This window comes from Dipodomys spectabilis, unplaced genomic scaffold (genome assembly GCF_019054845.1).
Source record: "Dipodomys spectabilis isolate Male_0828 unplaced genomic scaffold, ASM1905484v1 ptg000002l, whole genome shotgun sequence".
In the NCBI taxonomy this organism is placed as follows: domain Eukaryota; kingdom Metazoa; phylum Chordata; class Mammalia; order Rodentia; family Heteromyidae; genus Dipodomys; species Dipodomys spectabilis.
In genome coordinates this window covers 193,614-219,658 of record NW_024870679.1, presented here as the reverse complement: position 1 = coordinate 219,658, position 26,045 = coordinate 193,614, and the positions used below count along the sequence as shown (strand labels likewise).

At 38.2% G+C, this 26,045-nt stretch overlaps 1 protein-coding gene across 1 annotated transcript in view; it reads left to right on the top strand.

Moving 5' to 3' along the window:
* The first annotated feature begins 333 nt into the window (after positions 1-333).
* The window catches only part of LOC122107252 (guanylate-binding protein 4-like), a 31,097-nt gene continuing 5,385 nt past the window's right edge, over positions 334-26,045 (top strand). The window contains exons 1-8 of the mRNA XM_042678858.1: positions 334-448; positions 6,808-7,003; positions 14,576-14,703; positions 16,824-16,933; positions 18,101-18,297; positions 20,493-20,738; positions 24,432-24,712; positions 25,752-25,964. Of these exons, the coding sequence (XP_042534792.1) occupies positions 347-448; positions 6,808-7,003; positions 14,576-14,703; positions 16,824-16,933; positions 18,101-18,297; positions 20,493-20,738; positions 24,432-24,712; positions 25,752-25,964 (1,473 nt within the window). The 5' untranslated portion in view covers positions 334-346. The remainder of the gene's footprint in view (positions 449-6,807; positions 7,004-14,575; positions 14,704-16,823; positions 16,934-18,100; positions 18,298-20,492; positions 20,739-24,431; positions 24,713-25,751; positions 25,965-26,045) is intronic.

Sequence of the window (26,045 nt, the reverse complement as noted above, 5' to 3'; positions counted from 1 at the left end):
TTTCTGTTTGTTGGTTTAAAACCAAACATCATGATATCTCAAGTTCTTTGATTACTCCTGTGCTTCACATAGCAGGCATATTTCCATTATGATACCCTGTTCTTCCTGAATAAATACCAGTGATCTTTGACTATTCTGCTTTGGTTTTATTATTTGCTTGGTTTACAGTTTGAGAAGCTGATGCAGAACATTGGACTTTTCCTCCCTTTGCTCATAAAGTTGATCCTCTTACTAACTAGGAACTGTGCTCAAGCTCTCTGATTACCTCAGCAACACATGAGTACAGTTTCATTTTCACTGTTCCTCTTGCACAACACTTACTTGGCAGGCTGCCTTATGTGATTTGATGCTCAGCTTTAAACGCAGTGCTTTCCTGACTAGCCAGACAGAAGAACTCAGAGCCAAGGCAATTGAGAACTTGTCTCCTGACTACAGAGCCCACACAGAGGTGAGTTCTGTGGAGAAACACGGTCATTGGTGTGCTATTTCCTTAAGGACCAGCAACAGGGAGCTAGGTCCATAGCAATTTTACTATCTGGGAGTGGGGTGGGGTAGGATGTCGGGGAGGGGTCAGAGGTTAAGGCAGCAGTGGAGTGGGAAGACATGGGAAGCTCCATGGTGTGTAACCCTCCAGAGTGCTTCTGGTAGTTCAGCTCCTAAGGCTCCTTCAGTCCCCAGGCAGCCATGGGGTGGTGAACCCTACCAAAGCATATACAGGAAGAGCTGCTCTTCCTCAGGTGTCCAGCAGGGGCTGCAGCCGAGAGCCCTGCATGGGACACCTACCCTCCTCTGCCTCAAGGGACCTTAATTCCCTCCTGGCACAGAGGGACCAAACCCTAGCCCCAAACCCCAGCAGAGTCACTGCTGGAGGGTCGCTCCTTCCAGCTCTCTCTTGCCCCAACTTCACCATTACCATCAGTTCTCAGATGTTTCCCTGAGGGTAGTCTCCTGGAATTGGAAAAGCTGAGAGCAAAAGTAGTCTTCACTAGTCCATTTTAAACCTCATTGCACGGCTTGCCCATCTTCATGCTGTCCATGTGCACTAGTTCATGGATTCCCGGCAGCTAAGCAGTTTGGACTACGTTCTTTTCTCATTTCTTTATTTCAACATTTGTTGAATGTTACAAACAAAGAATGGTCAAATGTTACAAAGAACAGTAAGGTCTCAGCCTGGGGTCTATTCTGAACTGTTTAACTCCATTAAACAATTCACTGTGTTGAAGCTGAACATGTGAACATGAGGTCAAGATGGTGGGGGCGGGGTGGGCGGAGAGAGGAGGGTGGGCAAATGCAGTCATAATATTCAGAATTCATAGGTGAAAATGAAACCATGTAAACTAAGGAGATGGGCGGGTTGAGGAGAAGCATGAAAGGGGTGTCTTCGATCAAGATTATTATACTCACAAATTGACATGTGAAATTGAATCTCCTTTGTGCAAATTCTTAAAGATAATTTTTTTAATGTGTAATCGTTCCAAGAAGGACCCAAGTGTTTGCTTTGTTATTTGGAGAAAATCAGTTTGGGATAGTTTTAATTGTGTCTTGGTCTAATTCAGGCAATACCTTTTGGAAACCACTAATCCTGTATATGACCTTCTTCTCTTGTTTAATTTGGATTTGAAATCGTCTATGCTCAGCATCTTAGTCCTGCACTGGAATCGGACATGGGGGAGAAAGAGAAAGAAGTAGAGAAAAAGAGAAGTGAGGGGAACAAAGAGTAGGGGAGGTGAGAACGGCAAAGACAGGCAGAGATAGGGAGAAAAGGGAAGTGGCAGAGAGAGAGAATGATGAAAAGGGGAGAGGGAGAGAGAGGAAGTCAGGGGAATTATTGAGAAAAGATAGAGGAGGAGGAGGAACATGTGAAGAAAAATAAGAGGAGAGAAGAGAGAAAAGGAAAGAGACAAAAAGGATAGGAAGGGAAAGAGAGAAGAGAGAAAGAAAGTGAGAGTGGGGAAGGAGAGAAGAGAAAATGGAAGGAGCGGTGGGTCACCCCTGCAATCCTAGCTACTCAGGAGGCTGAGATCTGAGGATCATGGTTCAAAGCCAGCCCGGGCAGGAAAGTCCATGAAACTCTTATCTTCAATAAACCACCAGAGTACCAGAAGTGGCGCTGTAGCTCAAGTAGTAGAGCACTAGCCTTGAGCTGAAGAGCTGAGGGACAGTGCTCAGGCCCAGAGTTCAAGCTCCAAGACTGACCAAAAAAAAAAAAAAGACAAAGGAAGGAAGGAGGAAAGGAAGGAAGTATAGAATAAAGAAAGAGAAAAAAAGCGAAGACTAGGAAAGAAATTAATATTTACAATTTTATCATCCTTTTCCCAGTGCTTTTTGTTTGTTTGTTATGGAGATTAAACTCAGGGCCTGTCTCTGAGCTCTTTCACTCAAGGCTAATGCTCTACCAGTTTTGAGCCACAGAACCAATTCTAGTTTTCTGGAGGTTAATTGGAGGTAAGAGTCTCACAGACTTTCCTGCCCTAGCTGCCTTTGAACCACGATCATCAGATCTCAACCTCCTGAGTAGCTAGAATGATAGGCATTAGCCAGCCACCAGCGCCCAGCTTCCCAGTGCTTTCTTAAAAGTCAAATCTAAAGAAAAGCAATCTTGAGTTTCCCTTGTGTCTAGCACAGTAGTTGAAAGGTCATGGTTGACCCCATTTCTTTGTGTTCTCTAACAGCTACAGAAGAAAGCAAGTTTTACAGAGTAACTCTTTGAAGAAGCCAGTTGGAAGGCAGGTTTTTGGTTTGTTTTTTTCTGACAGAAATGTTCTTCTTCTTTTTTTTTTAATTTTATTTTATTTTATTTGAGAACATACTGTACAGAGGGGTTACAATTACATGGGCAGGATAATGCATACATTTCTTACCAAGCATTGCAGCCTCCTCCTTTGTTTACCCTTCACCTCCCTTCCCAGCCTCCCCCCTCCCTCCCACCCAATCATACCCCCCCCCCCCCACTGACATTGTAAAGCTGGTTTTGACATGACATTTTGTACTTCTCATTGTTGCAACAGGTCCACCTGAAGAAATGTTCTTCTTTAGCCTAGTTTCTTGGTAGTTTGTAATTTTCAGGACACAGTGACACTTATTAACTCATTGTCTCATTTGTTCACTGGAGGTAACAGGACAATCCTATGGCAAAATTTTTTTAAAAAACATTATTGATTTCCTTAACCTCTACAGTAGTGAATCAGGCAGGACTAGTTTTATTTATATTGTTGACAAGATAATGAAGGTGTACAGAGGCAAGTTCTCTTTCCAGGTCTGATAGTGAGTAAATGATGGGAAGCCTGGGTTTTGACCCCTGTAAGACTGTCTTCTGAATCTTTGCTGTGACATCTCCGTTGGCTCTGGATTCTTGTTTCCTCATTCATCCTCCATGGATCCTACTTGCTGCATCTTTCCACTGCTTCTCTCCTGCCTACTCTTCCTCCTCACAGAAAGCCCCTTTCTTTATTCCCATGGATCCTTGTCTCCTTCATATTCAAACTGACTCTTGGTTTGGAGCCATGGAACTGAATCTACCCAAAGCCAGTACCTTATTCTTTTAGAATTTCACTCTTCTAGCCCTGGTACATACTGAAGTTTATATAATAGGCAGGATTTGATATATCCCACAAATATTATGTAGTATTTAAATCCTTCAAAACCAACTGTAGAATTTCTAATGACAAGAGGTAATAATGTGTGTGATACACTGCATAAAATCCTTTACTGAAAATATGGCTCTGAAATACGGGCACTGTAATTTGCATCATTTTATTAGAATTATTTTGGCTCATGTTATATTCTTTTTTTGTTGTTGTGGAAATACTGTTGTTGTGGAAACACAGAGGAGGCAACAATGCTTGATAAGTAATGAGTACATTTCTTATCAAGCATTGTTGCCTCCTCTGTGTTTCCCCTTCCCACTCCTTCCCATCTGCCCCCACCACACTCCTTCCTACCCCCACAACCCCTAGCCAAATTTGTAAAGTTTGTTTTAGACATAACGTCTTCTATATCTCATTGTTGCAATGAGTCCACCGTATCCCTATTTAAACAATTTGTTTTTCCCTTTCCCTCCACAAATTATACCAACATCAAATACAGTGAAAACAGGGGTTATACCATGGAGAAGGGACATACAAAGCAACAAAGAAAATATCTTATAAACATGTAAGAAACAATTTCATGAAAAGAAAAAAACAGAAAAAAATCCATTGGGGTTCATTCCCCTAACATCTACTTATCTGACCTTTTCTGCTTGACTCAGGCATATACTAGTAATTGCAAATAAGGGAAACCATGGGACTTATGTTTCTTTGGGCCTAGCTTACTTCACTTCATATAATATTGTCCAAGTCTTTCCATTTCCTAACTAATGGGGCAATGTAATTCTTTCTGATGGAGCCATAGAATTCCATTGTGTATATATACCACATTTTCTTTTTTTTCTATTTTTTCTGTTTATTTCTTTTTATTTTTATTTATTTTATTTTATTTTTTTATTGTGAAAATACTGTACAGAGAGGTTACAATTACATGGGCAAGATAATGGGTACATTTCTTATCAAGCATTGTAGCCTCCTCCTTTGTTTGTCCTTCCCATCCCTACCCTTCCTCGCCCCGCCCCCCCACCCAATTCTCCCCGCTCTCCCCCCCACACTCCCCACCAAAGTTGTAAAGTTCATTCTTGACATAAGTAATTGTACATCTCATTGTTGCAATGGGTCCACCTGAATCCCTATTTAGACTGTTTTTCCCCTTCCCCTCCACAAATTATACCGACATCAAATACAGTGAAAGCAGGGGTTATACTGTGGGGGAGGGATATACAAAGCAACCAAGAAATATTCTTATAAATGTATTAGAAACATTCGCATGAAAGAAAAAAAACATTTGAATACATATCTTAGGGTTCATTTCCCTAACATCACCTTATCTGACCTTTTCTGCTTGACTCAGACATATACTAGATATTGCAAATAAGGGAAACCTTGGAACCTAAGTTTCTTTGGGCTGGCTTACTTCACTTGATATAATTTTTTCCAAGTCTTTCCATTTCCTAACAAATGGGGAAATGTCATTCTTTCTGATTGAGGCATAGAATTGTGTATATATACCACATTTTCTTGATCCATTCATCTACTGAGGGACATCAGGGTTGGTTCAATATCTTAGCAATGGTAAATAATGCTGCAATGAACATAGTTGTGCGGGAAGATTTAGTATGGTCTTGTTTGTGATCATTTGGGTAAATGCCCAAAGGTGGGATTGCTGGTTCATAGGGGAGCTCTATGTGGTGTCTTTTGAGGAACCTCCATACTGCTTTCCAAAGTGGTTGAACAAGTTTACACTCCCACCAGCAATGTAGTAAGGTTCCCTTGTGTCCACATCCCATCCAGCATCTGTTGTTATTAGAGTTCTTGATTGTAGCCATTCTAACTTGTGTGAGGTGGTATCTCAATATTGTTTTGATTTACATTTCTTTTATGGCTTGGGAGGTTGAGCATTTCTTCATGTGTCTATTGGCCATCCTTCTTTCCTCTTCAGAGAAGTTTCTTCTTAAGTCCTTAGCCCATTTATTTATAGGGCAGTTGTTTCTTTGATGATTTGTTGTTGTGAGATTGAAGTTTTTGTGTTCCAGGTATATTGTAGATATGAGACCCTTGTCTGTTGTATGGCTAGTGAAGACCTTCTCCCAATCCATGGGCTTTCTATTGATATTGCTATCCATGTCCTTTGCCATGCAGAAGCTCTGCAATTTCATGAAATCCCATTTCTCCAACCTTTCTTTGATTTGTTGTGTTTCTGGGTCTCTTTGAAGAAAATTTCGTCCTATGCTAAGGAGACCTAGGGTTTTTCCTATTCTGTCCTGTAATATTTTCAGAGTGTCTGTTTTGACTCTGAGGTTTTTGATCCATTTGGAGTTGATTCTGGTACAGGGTGATATATAAGGATCTAGCTTTAGTTTTCTACAAGTGATTAACCAAGTTTGCCAGCACCATTTACTGAAGAGGCTGTTGTTCTTCTATTCTAAATTTTTAGCTTCCTTATCAAAGATTAGATGGCTATAGGTCTGTGGGTTCATTTCTGGGTTTTCAATTCTATTCCATTGGTCATGTTATACTCTATTTTAGTTCATCCTTCTTTTATTCTACTAATAGCTTGTTCATGTAACCATCATGGTATTTTCATTCTTATGCTGCCATAGTGGTATGCTCTCTATACCAGCATATGATAAGATTTTTGAGATCCTCAGGGTTACTCTGAGAACACCTTTCATCTTCCAATTTTTCTTCTTCTTTTTTCCCACTTTAATAAAACATTTGCATTCATCTAGATAATTAACAGACTACTAGAAAGAATAAATGTTTTTAGCCTTCTTTGTGATTGGAGATTCAATTTTTATCAAACAGAGTGTGAGCAGAGTTATTATGCAATGATGAGTCATCTAAGAGACGTCCTTGAAAAAGAGTTAGCCTAGCCTTTCCCTTACTGATAGGATGGTTCCTATGACAATGAGCTATTTTGGCCAGGAGTTGTTATGTTGAAAATTGAGGGGATGAGTGGGGTTGGGAGACATGGAGAAGAATGAAGGAAGGGTGATGTTGATCAAGATGCATTGTTCTCACAACTTACATGTTGAATTGAAACGCCTTTTTATTGCAACTAAAAGATAAAAATGTATTAAAAATAAATTAATTTTTTAAATAGAGCTTAACACACTTTCTACAAGTGAGATTGTGCTTGCTCCTGGGGTTGCCACTAGATCTGTATTCTATTAATCTTTTATTCTTTCTTCTACTTCTTTTTTTTGGGGGGGTGCAGGTTAACATGGCATCAGAATCCACTGTGATGGCCCCCATTTGTCTAGTGGAAAATGAGAAAGAGCAGCTGATGGTGAACCCCAAGGCAGTCAAGGTTCTTGAGGCGATTACACAGCCTGTGGTGGTGGTAGCCATTGTAGGAAAGTATCATACAGGAAAATCCTACCTGATGAACCGCCTGGCAGGACACAACCAAGGTGAGTGTTTTCCAGGACAGGAGGCATTTGCTGGGATCATTGATAATGCAAGGTAATCATGCTTGTTGTACCATCAAGAAGAATCTGACTCCTGCTAAGGGAAAAACTTGCAATGTTTATTAAGATTGACATGATAGCTTATCAATTTAAATCCATACTCATAAGTTCTCACCCAGTCCTGTAAAAAACAGGAATTTTCCTTATTCTGTTTAGTGACCTTCAAAAATAGTATTCTGGTGCAATCCAATCTTACCTACTCAGTTCCTGTCTTTATTTCCTTCCTCCCACTGACATAATTTTGTTAAGGCTGTAGAATCAATGCAAATATCACCCAGTATGCTTTGTTTATAAAAGTGAAATGAAGGAAGATTGTGAGATATAAGGAAAGCTGTAAAAATTTCATTTTCTAGAAAAAAGAATGCTTTATAATTTTTACTAATTTGGTGAGTCTATAATTACAAACTAAAGGCCTTATAAATAAGGTACAAAAATTGTTCCCCATACTGTCATTTGTATTCTTTATTTTGTTAAATGCAGGTGATTTTCATTTCATTTTATTTTATTCTATTTTTTTTACTAATAATACTGATTTTATTATTTTAATTGTCATAGAACTTAAGGTGTAGTATTAGTATGTATAATAAATATTATAGTAGTATAAATAATATATAGTATATATACCATATACTATATATACTATAAATACTATTTTATATAGTATATATTATATATGCAATAATTATATATATTGTATTATATATATATACTATATAGTATTATACTATACTAATATGTATAGTTTTTTTTATAAACATATTTTTCATTGTAAAAATACTGTACAGAGGGGCTACAATTATATGGGCCAGATAATGAGTACATTTCTTATCAAGCATTGTAATTCTTCCTTTGTTTCCCCTTCCCATCCCTTTATATGCCCCCTGCCCCGTCCCTCCCAGGAAAGTTGTAAAGTTCAGTTTTCGACATAACAACTTGTATTTCTCATTGTTGTAATGGGTCTTCTTGTATGCCTGTTTCAACCAGTTGTTTTTTTTCCCTTCCCCTCCACATGCACCAACATCATACATAGTGAAAGCAGGAGTTATACCATGAGGGAGAGACATACAAAGCAACAAAGACATAATCTTATAAATATGTTGGAAACAATCGCATGAAAGATCTTTTTTTTTTTTTTTTTTTTTTTTTTGTCAGTCGTGGGGCTTGAGCTCTAGCCCAGGGAGCTGTCCCTGAGCAATTCAGCTCAAGTCTCATGCTCTACCACTTGAACAATAATGCCACTTCTAGTTTTCTGGTGTTTTTTTAAATTATAATTGTGATTAAGTGATTACATAATTTCCCAAATTTCACAGTATTGTGGGGTAGTGATGTTCATTTAAAGTCACAAATTCATTCTACCTTTCCTGGAGCAAATTGTCTATCACAGTCTATAACATATAATGGTGTACACATATACACCATAAACTTGATAAGCAGCATGGGGATATTTAGTAGTTGTTCAACCAGATGAGTATAAGTTCTTTGTTTCTTAAGTCCTGTTAATTTTGTTCTATCACCTAACATTTTGGATTTAGCATCACTTATCAGGGAGACCATGTACCGTTTGTCTCTTTGCTCTTGGCTTACCTCGTTCAACATGATTCCTTCAAGCTCCATCCATTTCCCTGCAAATGCCATTATTTTGTCCTTTCTAATGGCTGCATAGTATTCCATTGTGTATAAATACCACAATTTTTGGATCCATTTATCTGTGTTGGGGCATCTGGGTTGTTTCCATATCCTAGCTATTATGAACAGTGCTGCAATAAACATGGAGGTGCATGTGTCCTTGTATATTGGTTCCTGTTGTTCAGGGTAGATGCCTAGACGTGGTCTGACTGGGTCATAAGGGAGGTCAATATTTAGCTTTCTGAGGACCCTCCAGACTGCTTTCCAAAATGGTTGTATAAGTGTACATTCCCACCAACAGTGTAATAGGGTTCCTCTTTCTCTGCATCCCCTCCAGCATTTGTCGTTGGCTGACTTGTGGATGGGGAACATTCTGACTGGGGTAAGGTTGTATCTCAGGGTTGTCTATATTTGCTTTTCCTTCATAACCAGGGATGGTGAACATTTCCTCATGTGTTTCTTTGCCATTTTTATTTGTTCATCTGAGAAGTCTCTCTTTAGTTGTCTTGCCCATTTAGTAATTGGTTTGTTAGGTTTGGGAGGGATTAGTTTCTTCAATTCCCTGTATATACTGGATATTAACCCCTTGTCTGATATATTGTTGGTAAATATTTTTTCCCATTTAGTTTGTTGTCTTTCTAGCTTGGTTGCGATAGCTTTAGCTGTGCAGAAGCTTTTTATTTTAAGCTTTTTATTTTATTTATTGTAGAGTCTCTCTCCAATTTTTTTGACCCTGGGACTCTATTTCAGGAAGTTCCTTCCTGTGCCTATAAGTTCAAGTGTCTTTCCTACTCTGCCCTGAAGTAGTTTCAGAGATTCAGGTATAATGTTAGGGTCTTTAATCCATTTTGAGTTGACGTTTGTGCATGGTGATAGGCTGGGGTTCACTTTTAGTCTTCTGCGTGTGGTAGCCGAGTTTTCCCAGCAAAAGTGGTTGAAGAGGCTGTGTTTCTTCCATTGTATGTCTTTGGCTCCTTTGTCAAATCTCAGCTGACTGTAGGCCTGTGGATTTATTTCTGGATCTTCTATTCTATTCCATTGGTCTTCAGGTCTGTTTTTGTGCCAGTACTATGCTGTCTTTGTTATTGTAGCTCTATATTAGAGTTTGAAGTTCGGTGTGGATATCCCTCCCATGTTGTTTTTATTCACTAGAATTGTTTTGGCTATTCTAGGTCGTTTGTTGTTCCATATGAATGTTTGGACTGTTTTCTGCATTTCAGAGATGTACATCATTGGCATTTTAATAGGAATTGCATTGAATTTGTACATTAATTTTGGCAGTATTACCATTTTCACTATATTAAGTCTGTCTGTCCATGATCATGGGAGGTCTTTCCATTTCCTAGTGTCTTGTGCAATTTCTTTCTTTAACATTTTATACTTTTCATTAAACAGTTCTTTTCCATCTTTGGTTAGGTTAATTCCTAAATATTTTATTCTTGGGGAGGTTATTGTGAGTGGCGTTGTTCCCTTTATTTGCCTTTCTACTTGTACATTGTCAGTGTACCGGAAGGCAACTGATTTTTGTGGGTTGATTTTGTATCCTGGTACTTTGCCTAAGTGATTTATGATTTCCAAGAGTTTGGGGATGGAGTTTTTGTGATTGTGAAGGTATAGTATCATGTCATCTGCAAAAAGGGAGAGTTCAACTTCTTCTTTCCCTATGTGGATCCCTTTAATGTCTTTTTCTTGCCTTATTGCCCTGGCTAAGGGTTCCAGGACTATATTGAAAAGGAGTGGAGACAGTGGGCATCCTTGTCTTGTTCCTGATTTTAAAAGAATTGGTTGTAGCTTTTCCCCATTAAGTATAATATTGGCCATTGGTCTTTCATAAATGGCTTTTATTGTTTAAAGAAATGTTCCTTCTATTCCTATTTTCTCCAGAGCTTTTAGCATGACTGAATGTTGAATTTTATCAAAGGCCTTTTCTGCATCTGTGGAGATAATAATGTGATTCTTCACCTTGGCTCTGTTGATGTGTTGGATTACATTTATTGACTTACGTATATTAAACCATCCCTGCATCTCTGGGATGAAGTCTACCTGGTCATAGTGTATGTTTTTATTTATGTGTTTCTGGATTCTGTTAGCTAGAATCTTGTTAAGGATCTTTGCATCTGTGTTCATCAAGGAAATTGGCCTGTAATTCTCTTTTTTGTTGTGTCTTTGCCTGGTTTGGGGATGAGTGTGATATTGGCTTCATAGAATGAGTTTGGGATAACTCCCTCCTTCTCTGTTTCTCTGAAGAGCTTGAGGAGTATGGGTATTAGTTCTTCTTTAAAGGTCTTATAGAAGTCTGCTGTGAATCCATCGGTCCTGGGCTTTTTTTTTGTTGGAAAACTTCTGATTGCTTCTTGTATCTCTTTGTAGGATATTGGCTTATTTATTTACTACTTCTTTGCTTGTATTTATATAAAAATGCACCCATTCCTGCCAGATTTTCTTCATTTAGAGAGTATAACATTTGTAAGTCGTCCATTGAGATTGTTTGGATATCTTGGATATGTGTTGTGATTTTTCTCCTGGCATACCTAATCCTGTTTATATGGGTTTCCTCTCTTCTTTTTTTAATTAATCTTGCCAATGGTCCATCAATTTTACTTATTTTTTCAAAGAACCAGCTTTTTGTTTGGTTAATTTTGGCTATGGTTCTCCGATTCCCTAATTCATTAATCTCTGCTTTTAGTTTGGTTATCTGGCTCCGTCTAGTAACTTTAGGTTCCCTTTTTTCATGTTTTCCTAGCTGTTTTATTTGCAACATGAGATTATTTACTTGGTCTGTCTCCATTTTCTTGATGTGGGCACTGAGGGCAATATATATGCCCCTCAGGACTGCTTTTACTGTGTCCCACTAGTTTCTTTGCCAGGTATTTTCATTTTCATTGAGTTGTAGGAAATTTTTTATTTCTTCTTTGAACTTTTCCATTACCCAGGCATTGCTAAGAAGTGTGCTGTTCAATTTCCATGTATTAGAGTAATTTCTGTGGTCTGCTTTGTTATTGAGAACTAGCTTGATTCTACTGTGGTCAGAAAGGATACAGGGGATTATTTCGATCCCCTTGTATTTGCTTAAGTTCCTTGTATGAACTAGGATATGGTCTATTTTGGAGAAAGTTCCATGAGCTGCTGAGAAGAATGTGTACTGTGTTGTTTTAGGGTAAAATACTCGGTAGATGTGAGTTAGTTTCTCTTGAAGTATGGCCTCACTTAACTCAGTAGCTTCTTTGCCAATCCTCTGGTTGGTAGACCTGTCCTTTGGTGAGAGTGGCGTGTTAAAGTCTCCTAGTATTATCGTATTGGTATCTATTTTATTCTTTAAGTTTGAGAATATTTGCTTAACATATTTGGGTGCACCAATGTTTGGAGAATAAAAGTTGATAATAGTAATATAATCCTCTTGGATTGTTCCCTGTATTAATACGTAGTGTTCCTCCATGTCTTTTTGTATTGTTTTTAATGAAAATTTATTTTGTCAGGTATCAGGGTTGCTACAGCTGCTTTCTTACTGGAGGCATTTGATTGGTAGATCCTTTTCCAACCCCTCACTCTGAGTTTGTTTATATGTTTGCTTGAGAGGTGGGTCTCCTGAAGGCAACAGATGGATGGGTCATGTTTTCTGATCCCTTCTGCAGTTCATTTTCTTTTGATTGGCGAATTAAGCCCGTTAATATTAAGAGATAGTATAGAGACATGCATTGTGGTCCCTGTCATTCCCTGTTTTCCTCAGTTTTTCTTCTTTCCTTTCCTCCTGTGCTTGCTCACTTACTTCTAGAAATGCCGGTCTGGGTGCAGGTCCCAGTTTCTGATTGCTTTCTTCAGGTTGTGTTCCCCCTCTTAGTATTCTTTGTAATTCTGACTAAATGTTTATGTATTCATTTAGTTTCTCTTTGCTATTAAAAAGTTTCAGTTCTCCATCGAATGTGAATGCTAGCTTTGCCGGGTATATCAATCTGGGTTGACAGTTATTGCCTCGCAGGGCTCGTATGGTACTTTCCCAGGTCTTTCTTGCATTCAGTGTTTGTGTGGAGAGATCTGCAGTGATTCTAATTTTTTTCCCATTGTAGTATAGTTCCTTCTTCATTTTTCTGCATGCAAGATTGTTTCCTTATAGTTCAGATCTATCATTGTTACTATCATGTGTCTAGAAGCGTTTCTCCTGGGATCTTGCTTATTAGGTGTTCTATATGCTTCTGTTATGTAGGTAAGATGTTCTTTTTTGAGATGGAGAAATTTTCACCGATTATCTTGTGGAATATGTGTTGCATTCACTTGCTGTGATCTTCCTCACCTTCGTCCACTCCAATTATACGAAGGTTAAATTTCTTGGCACTATCTGCTTGCTCTTGAATTTCCCTTTGGCATAATTTAAGTGATTTCCCCATATCTGTCATTTTTGGTCCAGTTGTTGTATTCTGTCTTCTGTATCTGACACTCTACATTCCATTTCATTCACTCTGTTAACTGTGGCTTCCATTGTGGTTTGCATGGAGGAAAAGGACTCATTTATGGATTCGATGTTGGTTCTCAAAGTACTGATCTCACCTCTTAATGAGGTATATACTGCCTGTATTTTTGCATGTACCTCGTAGTTGATATCCTGCATCTCTTTCCATATTTCGACCCTGTGTTCTTTCAATTTCATGAGTCATTGCCTCCAGCATCTCTTGGATGTAGCTTTTATCTTCCATTTCTGCTTGCCTCCCACTGGGGTTCTCCCCTGGGTGTCTGCTGGCTATTGGGAATAGCTTGCTATCCTGGGTGTTGATAAACCTTGTAATTTGTTTCTGTGTTTTTCTGCATGGGGATTCAGGGATTATTGGAGAATAATCTGAAATTTTGTTTTGGTCAATAGGTGTCTATCTTTGCTTGGTTGCTGTTTCTGTATTGGTAGCGAGCGTCTTTACCTGATCTCGGTTCTGTTGGGGGCCATCCTCCAGCTGCTGGTCTGACCCACATAGGGTTCTCGGCTCTCTGCTGTAGATCACTGGCAGTTCCCGACTTTGGAAGGGTTGAGCAGCCTAGACTGCTTCAGTTTGCTCCTACAGGTACTCTTGGCAAGATCGGATGTGCTGGATGCACTCTCCCAGATGCTGTAATCTGGTATGGGCTCCTGATGATTTTTTTTTTTTTTTTGGCCGGTTGTGGCTTGAACTCTGGGCTTGGGCTCTGTCCCTCAGCTCTTCAGCTCAAGGTTGGCACATTACCATTTGAGCCTCAGCACCACTTCTGGCCCTTTCTGCTTATGTGGTGCTGAGGAATCAGATCCAGGGCCTCATGCACCCAAGACAAGCACTCTACTGCTGAGCCACCTTACCAGCCTGAGCTCCTGCCTACTATCAGGTACTGGTGGCCTGTGTTGTCCAATTCCCAGCCTAGAATATATGGGTCGGATTCTGGTGGGGTTTTGGCTTCTCTTGTCCTGAGCCCCTGGGTCTTTTGTTGTCACAGGCGTGCTTCACAGGGGGTGCAGTTCCCTGTTTCTCTCCTCTCTGCTGAGGCATATGCTCAACTTTTGACTTTAATTGGGAGGAGTTGGTTGTGTTGCTCAGGCCCCAGATCCCTAGGCCTGGTCGCGGCCCCCCTCATTTTATTTTCTTTTCATTTTTCTTATCTTCAAGTCATTGTACAAAGACATTGCCATTCAACAAAACAGTTTATGAATGCAGTGCATCTCGCTGAGTGTGGGGGATTTTTTTTAAAATAAGGTCATTTTATTTGGTCATTGATTTCCAGAAAATCTGTCCTAGTTCTATTAATCCTCTGCTTATGAAGGCTCCCTTCTTTTTATTTTTCATCATCTCTATTAGCTCATTATCTTATAATATCTCACAATATTAGATTCTCAGAACTTAAAACACACTCATATTATTTTTTTCCCTTTGGTTGCAGGTTTCCCTGTGGGCAGAACAGTGAGGCCTCAAACAAAAGGCATCTGGATGTGGTGTGTGACTCACCCAACGAAACCAAATTTCACCTTGGTCCTCCTGGACACTGAGGGTCTGGGTGATGTGGAGAAGGTAAATCAAAATCATGAATAATTCTCCTTTGGTTTGTTTTTAACTTACCATGTATCACCTTAATTAAATACACACTGTTTACTTCAGTTCCCTAAACTACAAATCCAGTTATGAATTGAGGCTAAATTGTTTCTTTGCATTACTCTGATAAACCCTAATATTTTGTTGTATTATTATTATTAAAAAACTATCCTTTTTCTGACTGTTTTTTGGAAGTGGGTCACTAGGTTTAACCCATTCTTCCTTTTTTTTATTACTCTTGGGCATCAAAGTCAGGGTTTTGTGCATCTTAGACAGTGTTCTACAATTGTGCTACAACCTCAACCTATTATAGCTATCTTAATGTGAGATGGTAGTGATATTAAACTCTACCTGTGACACAGGTTGCATCTACATCTTCTGTAAGGAAGGGTTTTCCTCTACTCGGTCAGCTGCTCATTGATGAAGTCATATCAGTATAAAAGAAAGTCTATTTATGCTTTGATTTATGCTTTTCTGCAAGGTATTGGGGATTGAACAAAGAAGAGCCTTGCATACATACTAGTTATATGCTTACCACTGAGCTGGACTCTGGTCCCTATACCTTGTTTTTGCTTTGTTCCATCTTTGGATATTGAGAGTTCTTTCAGTTTGTTGTCTTTGTTATGGTGAAATTTTATTTGCAGCTGAAAGTATGATACAATGTAGTAAATATTCACTAAAGATGTCACTTCTACCTCCCTATCCTATATTCTATAGATCCATCATTAAAAGTGAAAGACCTAATTCAGGAGCCAACAAACATTTTGTATAACCAGTACAGGTGCTACAGATGTCCAAAAGTGGCCATATAATTTAGGTATATGGGCCAGAGACTATTTACTAGGGATATGGACATCTCAGCACTCACTTATGAGGCTAAGAGGAGTTTGAATCTAATATCATACTATAAATTGCTTTTTGTCTAGAATTACTCACCTCCTCTGTAACTTGGTGGGAATTGAGTAGTACATAGTTCTATTTTTCTTTTTTTTTCTTTTTTTTGGGGCGGTGGTTCTGATCGTGGGGCCTGAGCTCTGGGACTGGGTGGTGTACCTCAGCTCTTCAGCTCAAGGCTAGCACTGTACCACTTGAGCCACAGCGCCACTTCCGGCTTTTTTCTTTTTGCTTATGTGGTGCTGAGGAATTGAACCCAGGGCCTCAGGCATGCATGGAAAGCACTCTATCACTGAGCAACCTTCCCAGCCCCCATAGTTCTATTTTTTTATACTTCATGATCCATCTCATCCTGAATCTTGATTCTGGTTCTATCTTTCAGCCCTTTACACATGCTCACTGCTTCGGCCAAATGATATGAGTATGTGATACATATGTATGGCTTATACTTTATAATATTTCTCGTGTGTTTACTATTAGTTTTACCATGTGTGTGATCTTTTAATCTCTACTTCTAAAAGGTTTTTAAATAAATGAAGCACATTGAAACAACAGGTATTATACCAGTGAGACACTCACATAAGTAAAGCATTTTTCCTATTTATTAAAATGGTCAATTTTTCTCTCACACAATAAGATTTTAGTGTATTATTGGCAGAGATGATCATCTTGGATATATGTGCACATATGTTGCATTTATTTATATACAGTATATATGATGTTTTTTTTTAATTGTGGTCTCCTGTATATAGTTGCTGTAGAAACTATTTTATGCACATTTACAATACCTTCACCCTAAGTAAACCAATACTTGAGGAAAATCACTGTTAATTATGAAAAGGAAGTAAAAACATAAGTTTTTTTGTTTTTCTTTTATTTTTTTTGGTTGGTCATGGGGCTTGAACTCTGGGCCTGGGTGCTTTCTCTGAGATCTTCAGCTCAAGGTGAGCACTCTACCACTTGAGCCACAATGCCACTTCTAGCTTTTTCTGCTGATGTGGTGCTGAGTAATTGAACCCAAGGACTCCTTCATGCAAGGCAAGCACTCTACCACTGAGCAACCTTCCTAGCCCCAAAACTTAGGATATGATTTTCAATTTTGGTCTTCTCTGTATTCTCTATTTCAACTTTAGTCCTAAATGAACAATAAATGAAAGAATGACACAAGTAAACTTCACTGTCCCTTGTTCTCATGTGCTCTCTAGGGTAATCCTAAGAATGACTCATGGATCTTTGCCTTGTCCATTCTACTCAGCAGCACCTTTGTCTACAACAGTATGGAAACCATCAACCAGCAAGCCCTGGAGCAGCTGTAGTATCCTTCCTGGAAAAGAATAGTCATGCCGTTTTGAGTTTAGGAAAATGATAACTAACCCTGTTTCCTTTTTTATTTTGTAGCTCTTCTTTTATTACTTTGTTAATTCTTTGTTTTTAATTGTATAGATATTGTACAGAGGGTGAGCAAGTTAATGAGTACATTTCCTATTAATCACTGTTGCCTCCTCCATTGATTTCCCCCTACCACTGCTTCCCTCACAACTACACTCCCCCTATCCCTCCACCTAAATTGTAAAGTTCATTTTTCAACGTAGTGTCTTCTACATGTCATGGTTAAAATGGGTCAACCAGTATCCCTATTGAAGCATTTTGGTTTTTTCCTTCCCCTCCCCAATTTTAGAGAAGTGTATATACAAAATGCAGGGCATCGGAATCAAATACAATGAAAACAAGGGTTATACCATGGGGGAGGATCATACAAAGAAACCAAAAAAAATCACATAGTATATTTTAAATACGTTAGCAACAATAGCAAGAAAGAAAAAATATATTTGTATCTCTATCTTGAGATTCATTTTGCTTAACATCATCTTATATGGTCATATATACAAAGCGTTTGACCTGTTCTGCTTGTCCTAGACATACACTATTTGATGCAGATAAAGGAAACCATGGGACCTATGTTTCTTTGGGCCTGGCTTACTTCACTTCATATAATGTTTTCCAAGTCTTTCCATCTCCTAGTAATTGGGGCGATGTCATTCTTTCTGAAGGGAGGCATAAAATTCACATATATATATAAATATGTATATATATATATATATATATATATATATATATATATATCGCATTTTCTTGATCCATTCATCTACTGAGGGGCATCTGGGGTTCCATATCTTAGCTATGGTAAATAATGCTGCAATATACAGTTGTGCTGGTATCCTTAGTATGGCCTTGTTTGTGATCTTTTTGGTAACTGCCCAAAAGTAGGATTGCTGGGTCATAGGGGAGCTCTATGTGTAGTCTTTTGAGGAACTTCCATACTGCTTTCCAAAGTACTAATCCTGTTTCTTTATGTAACTCGGTTTTCCTGGTTGAGGAAGGGTACATAACACAAAATGGAATATTATCAATGGATTTGTAGGTGAGATCTGAAACTTGTTTATGATGTATTTTGCTTTTCAATCCTTAGCTAAGATCTCAGCTATGTAACTGAACTAAGAGAGCTAATCAGGGTAAAGTCCACTAAGAAGTCTGATGAAATGAATGACTCTGATGAATTTAGGAGTTTCTTTCCAGACTTTGTCTGGGCTGTTCGGGATTTCATTCTGGAGCTGAAGTTAAATGGCCAGCCCATCACAGAGGATGAACACCTAGAGAATGCCTTAAAGTTTATTCCAGGTATCAGAGGGAGGCCCCCAGGCGGGGAGAGGGAGTGGCAGGGAAGGTTCAGTCACCATTGGGTGTGTATGCTATAATATGATACACTGATTATTGAAAGGCTACTGTTTTTTTTTTAAATGTAATGACTCTTTCTACTTTAGAGTCCTCTAGTATTGTATATGAAAAGAATTCTCATATCTAAAGAAGTTAAATGTATTTCAAGAGAGCATTTAATGAAACAATACATGTAAGCAAATGATTTAGAGAGTTGTATCAATTCTCATGGATTATATGTCATAAAACCTTGAAGTTTAAAAATAAAAACCAACAATTCTAATACGTTGTACCTGAACATTTAAGATATCTTGTTCTAGTGAAATATTTCATCTACAGAATCATATAGAAATAAAATATACAGAAAGTATGATTTAGAAGATGTTTTGGTTTTTCATCTGAACAATTAGTAAACCCACAGAAACTTTTATGCTTGTTCTAGAGTTATCATTTGAAAATCTTCAAGTAGAATATAAAATCACTAAGAAGGGCATAAATACTGGATCAAATTACTTAAGCTCACTTTACACCATGAAAAATTATCCCTCAGGCTGGCAAGGTGGCTCAGTGGTAGAGTGCTTGCCTTGCATGCATGAGGCTCTGGGTTCGATTCCTCAGCACCACATGAACAGAAAAAAAAAGCCGGAAGTGGCTCTGTGGCTCAAGTGGTAGAACACTAGCCTTGAGCTGAAGAGCTGAGGGACAGCGCCCAGGCCCAGAGTTCAGGACCACCATTGAACCCTCTCCCCCCCAAAAGAGAAAAATTATCCCTATCATAATCCATCCTATGATATTGAAAAGTCCAAATACATTAAGTTTTAAGTTTTTGTTTGTGTTTGTCAGTTGTGGGGCTTGAACTCTGGGCCTGGGCGCTATTCCTGAGCTCTTCAGCTCAAGGCAAGCGCTCTACCATTTGAGCCACAGCTTTACTTCCTATTAAGTTTATTTTAAGTAAGTGCTTAATGTAATAAAAAATTTAAACTTTTTAGCATAGAATTATATGTAATGAAATGGGTCAATTTTTAAATCATAGTTATTTTCAACATTATATTTTACTAGTATCTAGCTCATTGACATTCCTCAATAGAGGAATATCATGCAGTGACAACTTAAGAAAAAGCCCTGATATTTCTTTGGTCAATCTTGTATTTACCTTCCCTATAATATGACTCTCTTCTTTGTCAGCCTTATACTTAATGAATTAAATATTTCATACTTTTTAAATGTACATATTATCAAAGTGGAGTATTTCAGGCATTTTAAAAAAATTATCAATATTTTTAGATATTATTTTATTCAGTCTTTCCACATTTATTGATTAATTCTTATACAGCAGGTGTTTACATTGTCTCTGTAAAGCCTCATTCTGTAATTTAGAGAATTAAGAGATCTCCACTCTAGGGTCCAGAGGAAGATGGCAGAGGAGAAGCTAGAGGCTAAACAAGCTCTCGCATAGAAACCAGTTTTAGTATTCCAGTGAACAGTCCTACGCTAAAGATCTCCACTCTATATCTTAGTTAGCTTTACTCTTCAAAATTTTCAGTGAACCTTGCCCATGTAATTGTAACCCCTCTGTATGGTATTTTCACAGTAAAAATAAAAATTAAAAAAATTCAATGAAAGTAGTCTTTAATCAATTTGTGGGAGGTTCTTATACATGTGTGTGTGTGTGTGTGTGTGTGTGTGTGTGTGTGCAATGCGTGTGTGTGTGTGTGTTTGTAACAGCTTTTCTGTTCTGATCTGAATATTATGTATCTTCTTTGCAACATTTTTTCTAGTAGCATCTTATCCTTTGCTGGTATAATTTTAAGCCTCACATTTAATTTCTGACAAAGATACAATAGAATCAGAAAACTGCTTCTAACCATTTTGCTTCACTAGTCACCCAATAAACATTTGTTAAATTCTTAACTCATGAGACTTTCACCAGAACTAGGAAGGTTAATCAATTTCCCCCATTTGTGGACAGATAGATGCCTAATCTTCAATTACTTGTTGTCTTTTTCCTCTGTGCACAAGGTCGGTTTGCAGTGAAGTATCATGTGATTAGGCTGAAGGAGTTTTTAAGACAGTGAGGTAAAATCTATGGAAATGAAAATACGCAACACCTTGCCTGATGGCTGCCCTTCCAACAATCCATTTTTTCCTTTTATTTACAGGTACGAGTTTGAAAATCCAGAATGCCAATGTGCTTAGGGAGTGTATCAAGCATTTCTTTCGAAAACGCAAATGTTTTGTCTTTGATCGACCTACAAAAGATAAAAAACTCTTAGCTTATATTGAAGGCTTGCCAGAAGACCTGATGGATTTCACTTTCCTCGTACAATCCAAAAACTTCTGTTCCTACATCTTTGCCAATGCAAAACCCAAGACTTTAAGAGAGGGAATTATTGTCACTGGGAAACGTGAGTGCTCTTTGCTCCTGGACTTACCTCTATTCTTAATTCCCTGAAACAAAGCTTTTTTTACATGTTTGCATTTAAGCATATAAAATAGTAGTTAATGCTTTCATCTTTTCTAATTATTGTCTCTCTACATGAAGCTTTATTGAGATAGAATATATCTTAAGAAACTATTCCACTGATCATGTAAGAGCTGACTGATACTAAAGATTAACACATGTATTTTAGGTTAAGTAACTAGGACAAGTGTTCTGTATGTACAGAAAGATATTTTGTAAATTTAAAGTACGTATGAAGAAACTAAGATGCCAAGTTCCTAAAGGTTCATTGGAAGTTTAAAATCAAAATTCACTTAAATCCTAGCTACAGAATTGGCTTTAGTAAAAGGCGAAAGATTTATAAGATCTGAAGAGAAAGCAATAGCTGGGCTAAAGAGTTAAAGAGAAACTTCTCTGAAGAGGAAATAAGAATGGTCAATAGACACATGAAGAAATGCTCAACATTTCTAGCCATAAAAGAAGTACAAATCAGAACAACATTGAGATTCCCCCTAACCCCAGTTAGAATGACTATAATCAAGAATTCTAATAGCAACAGATGCTGGAGGGAATTTGGCCAAAAGGGATCCCTACTGCATTGTTAGTGGGAGTGTAAACTTGTTCAACCAGTTTGGAAAGCAGTATGGAGGTTCCTCAAAAGACTCCACATAGAGCTGCCCTATGACCCAGCAATCCCACTTTTTGGCCATCTACCCAAATAATCACAAACAAGGCCATACGAAAGCTACCAGCACAACTAAGTTTTTTTTTTTTTTTTTTTTTTTTGTGAACATACTGTACAGAGGGGTTACAATTACATGGGCAAGATAATGCGTACATTTCTTACTAAGCATTGCAGCCTCCTCCTTTGTTTACCCTTCATATCCCTTCCCAGCCTCTCCCCTCCCCCTCCAATCCCAATCCTTCTCCTTCCCTCCCCCCCCCCACCCGCACCGACATTGTAAAGCTAATTTTGGACATGACAACTTGTACTTCTCATTGTTGCTACAGGTCCACCTGTATCCTTAAACGACTTGTTTTTCTCCATCTCCTCCACAAGTTATACTGACATCAAATACAGTGAAAGCAGGGGTTATACTGTGGGGGAGGGACATACAAAGCAACAAAGAAATAATCTTATAAATGCGTTAGAAACACATGCATAAAAGAAAAAAGAACATTAAAATACATATGTAAGGGTTCATTTTCCTAACATCACATTATCTGAACTTTTCTGCTGAACTCATACATATACTAGATATTGCAAATAAGGGAAACCATGGGACCTGTGTTTCTTTGGGCCTGGCTTATTCCACTTAATATAATTTTTTCCAAGGTTTTCCATTTCCTAACAAATGGGGCAATGCCATTCTTTCTGATGGAAGCATAGAATTCCATTGTGTATATATACCACATTTTCTTGATCCATTCATCTACTGAGGGGCATCTGGACTGCTTCCATATCTTAGCTATGGTAAATAATGCTGCAATAAACATAGTTGTGCTGGTAGCTTTAGTGTGGTCTTGTTTGTAAACATTTGGGTAAATGCCCAAAAGTGGGATTGCTGGGTCATAGGGGAGCTCTATGTGAAGTCTTTTGAGGAACCTCCATACTGCTTTCCAAAGTGGTTGAACAAGTTTTCATTCCCACTAACAATGAAGTAAGGTTCCCTTCTGTTCACATCCCCTCCAGCATCTGTTGTTGTTAGAGTTCTTGATTTTTCCCATTCTAATTGGAGTGAGATGGTATCTCAATATTGTTTTGATTTGCATTTCTTTTATGGCTAGGGATGTTGAGCATTTCTTCATGTGTCTATTGGCCATCCTTCTTTCTTCTTCAGAGAAGTTTCTCTTTAAGTCTTTAGCCCACTTATTTATTGGGCAGTTGTTTCTTTGAGGATTTGTTGTTGGGGGGTTTAATTTTTTGAGTTCCAAACAACCAAGTTTTTCACAGTATTATTCACCATAGCTAAGATTTGAAACCAACCCATACACCCTCAGTAGATGAATGGATCAAGAAAATTATATATATATATATATATATATATATATATATGTATATATATATATATATATATATATATATATATATATAGGAATTCTATGCCTCCATCAGAAAAAATGACATTTCCCCATTTGTTAGGAAATGGAAAGAATTGGAAAATATATATTAAGTGAAGTAAGTCAGGCTCAAAGAAACATAGGTCCCAAAGCTTCCCTTATTTGCAACAAATAGTATATGTCTAGGACAAGCAGAAAAGGACAAAAGCTATGTACATATGACCATATAAGGTGATGCAAAGTGAAATGAACACCAAGATAGGGACACATGTGGTTTTTATCTTCCTTGCTGTTGTTTTTAATGTATTTATAATGTACCAGGTTATTTTTTTGTTTCTTTTGTATGTTCTTCCCCCATGTTATAACCCCTATTTTCACTGTGTTTGATTCCGATGCCCTAAAATAAGGGTACAGGTTGACCCATTGTAGCAATGAGATGTAGAAGATACTATGTTGAAAATGAACTTTACATCTTCAGTGGTGGGAGCTGTGAGTTCGAGTTGGTGGGGAGGAAAGGGATGAGGAGGAAATAATACTTGATAGAAAATGTACTAATTACCTTACTCATGGAAGTGTAACCAATCTGGAGAGTATTTTTAGACATATATATATGTGTGTGTGTGTGTGTGCGTGTGTGTGTCTTTGTGTGTGTGTCTGTGTGCCTGTGTGTGTCTGTGTGTCTGTGTGTGTGTGTTAAAAAGGAAGTGGTTCTGTCATGAAATTCTTGTTAACTGAAAATGCAGATTTTCATTGTTATTTAGAATTGTGTTCCAAAAGATAGATAATTGTTTTCATTTGTAAACTTCATTCACTTTTGTTGTGTTATCTGCTCTTTTTTTAACTTTATATGGAATTCTCTGGACAATACACTGATCATATTGGTGGTTATCATGAACTAATTGTAATGTGTGAATTAAGATCCTGATGAAAAATAATGAATAGGAAAAACAGTACTACCAGAAGTAGACTTTGTCAAATAAGATAAAGGATTTCATATCAGCTACTCAGGAATCAGTGATTGAGAAGATAAATATTGGGGTAATGTAGGGCAAAAACTCATGAAGAAGCTACCTCAATCAGTAACTAGGCATGGTGGCTTGTGCCTGTTAACACAGATATGCAGAAAGCATAAATAGGAGGCTCACAATTCATGATAGCACAGGTATACACAAGGGATGCTATCCTTAAAATAATATCAAAGCAAAAGTGGGCTAGGAATGTAGGTGTAGTAGTAGAGTGCTTGCCTAGCATGCATGAAGCCCCGGGCTTGATTGCTCAGCACAACATAAACAGAAAAAGGCAGAAGTAGCACTATGGCTCAAGGGGTAGAGTGCTAGCCTTGAGCAAAAGAAGCTCAGGGACAGTGCCCAGACCCTGAGTTCAAGCCATAGGACTGGAAAAAAAGCAAAAAGTGTTGGTGGCATAGTTCTATTCATATAGCACCTGCTTAGTAAGCTCAAGGCCATGAGTTCAAGCCATGATTTCACCAAAAAAGTGTGAAAGTTGTTTAAAGTCTTAATGTTTTTCAGAATGCCAATTTTAGAATAAAACAGAAGTGTAGCTTGACGTTTCTCCTTAAAATATTGGGTTCATCCAGGACTGGGGACTCTGGTGGAGACTTATGTCAGTGCTATCAACAGTGGAGCAGTGCCATGTTTGGAGAATGCTGTGACTACCCTGGCCCAGCGTGAGAACTCAGCAGCTGTGCAGAAGGCAGCGGACCACTACAGCCAGCACATGGCTCAGCAATTGAGGCTCCCTACTGAGGACTTCCAGGAGCTGTTGGATGTGCATGCGGCCTGTGAGAGAGAAGCCATCGCAGTCTTCATGGAGTTATCATTCAAGGATGACAAGTGGGAGTTTCAAAAGGATCTGATGGTACGATGTCCGCTCCTGGTCTGTCTTTCATGACGTCTTCCCCTTTTGAGACAATGCTTATGTTCATCATTTTAATCCTATGGATCATTTCCTATCTGTACTTTTAGGAGCCTGGAATTTTACAAGTGTGAAAATTCCTATAAGCTGATGGGTACCAGACATTTCTCTTTTATTGTTGCATAATAAATTACAAAATGGTTGGCAAGTAAAAAACCCAGGCCCAGTAGCTCATACAGTAATCCTACCTACTCAGAAGACTGAGATCTAAGATCATGGTTCAATGCCAATCTGGGTAGGAAAGCCCATGAGACTGTTATCTTCAATTAAACAGCCAAAGTGCATAAGTGCAGGTGTGACTCAACTGGTGCTAGCCTTGAGCAAAAGCTCAGGAACAGAGCCCAGAGGTCAAGCCCCACGAACAGCATTAAAAAAAGCGAGATTGCATTTATATATTTATGATATACCATTATAGACATATGACATACGATCCTGTTTATCGTAAGTATAGTGTGTGGATGTTGCATAAGCCCACAAGTGCTGTTTCAGGGCATTCAAATGCGGTCATAACTTCAGGCTCTACAATCAATTTGCTCTTGAGATAAAAGCACAACAAAGCACTTTTCATATGTGCTTATATGTGGATGGTGTGAATTAATGAATGCTTCCAAAAGTATGAACATATGAGAAACTTCATTGATAATTGCATACTTTTTTAATGTATGCATTTTCATCTTTGCAACACACATCCTAAGATAACTGTCCTTTTAGCCATGTTCCACTTGACATTGCTTATTTTTTTGGCTTTATTGTTGTTCATCACTGGGCTGTTAAAAGAATTATGTGTGTACTGTGATTGAATCCCATCATTTTATAGAGAATGAGCCTGGCTCTCAGAATGTTCAGGGATTTACCAATATTACCCAGGCAGTTTTTTCTGTCCCAATGTGTACTCAGGCCTTCACCTTACTTTCTCCAGGTAGATCACCATAGACTTTCTTTCTAATACCTTCTTTGTTCTGTATTCCTATGGTCTTAACAGAATACCATAGAGAGAAAGAAGGAAGATTTCATCCAACAGAATGAAGATGCATCTGTCAAATACTGCCAGATGGAGCTGAAGAAAATTTCCCATTCTTTCATGGAAAGCATTTCCAATGGCACTTTCTCTATACCTGGAGGGCATAATCTCTACTTGGAAGGCAAGAAGAAGGTTGAGCAGGACTACAAGCTAGTTTCCAGGAGAGGGGTGAAGGTGAGGAATAAGGGGATGAATTGCAGTTAACCAGAAAATCTCATTATTAAAGAACACAGAATCACTTGTGAGAAGAAAGTC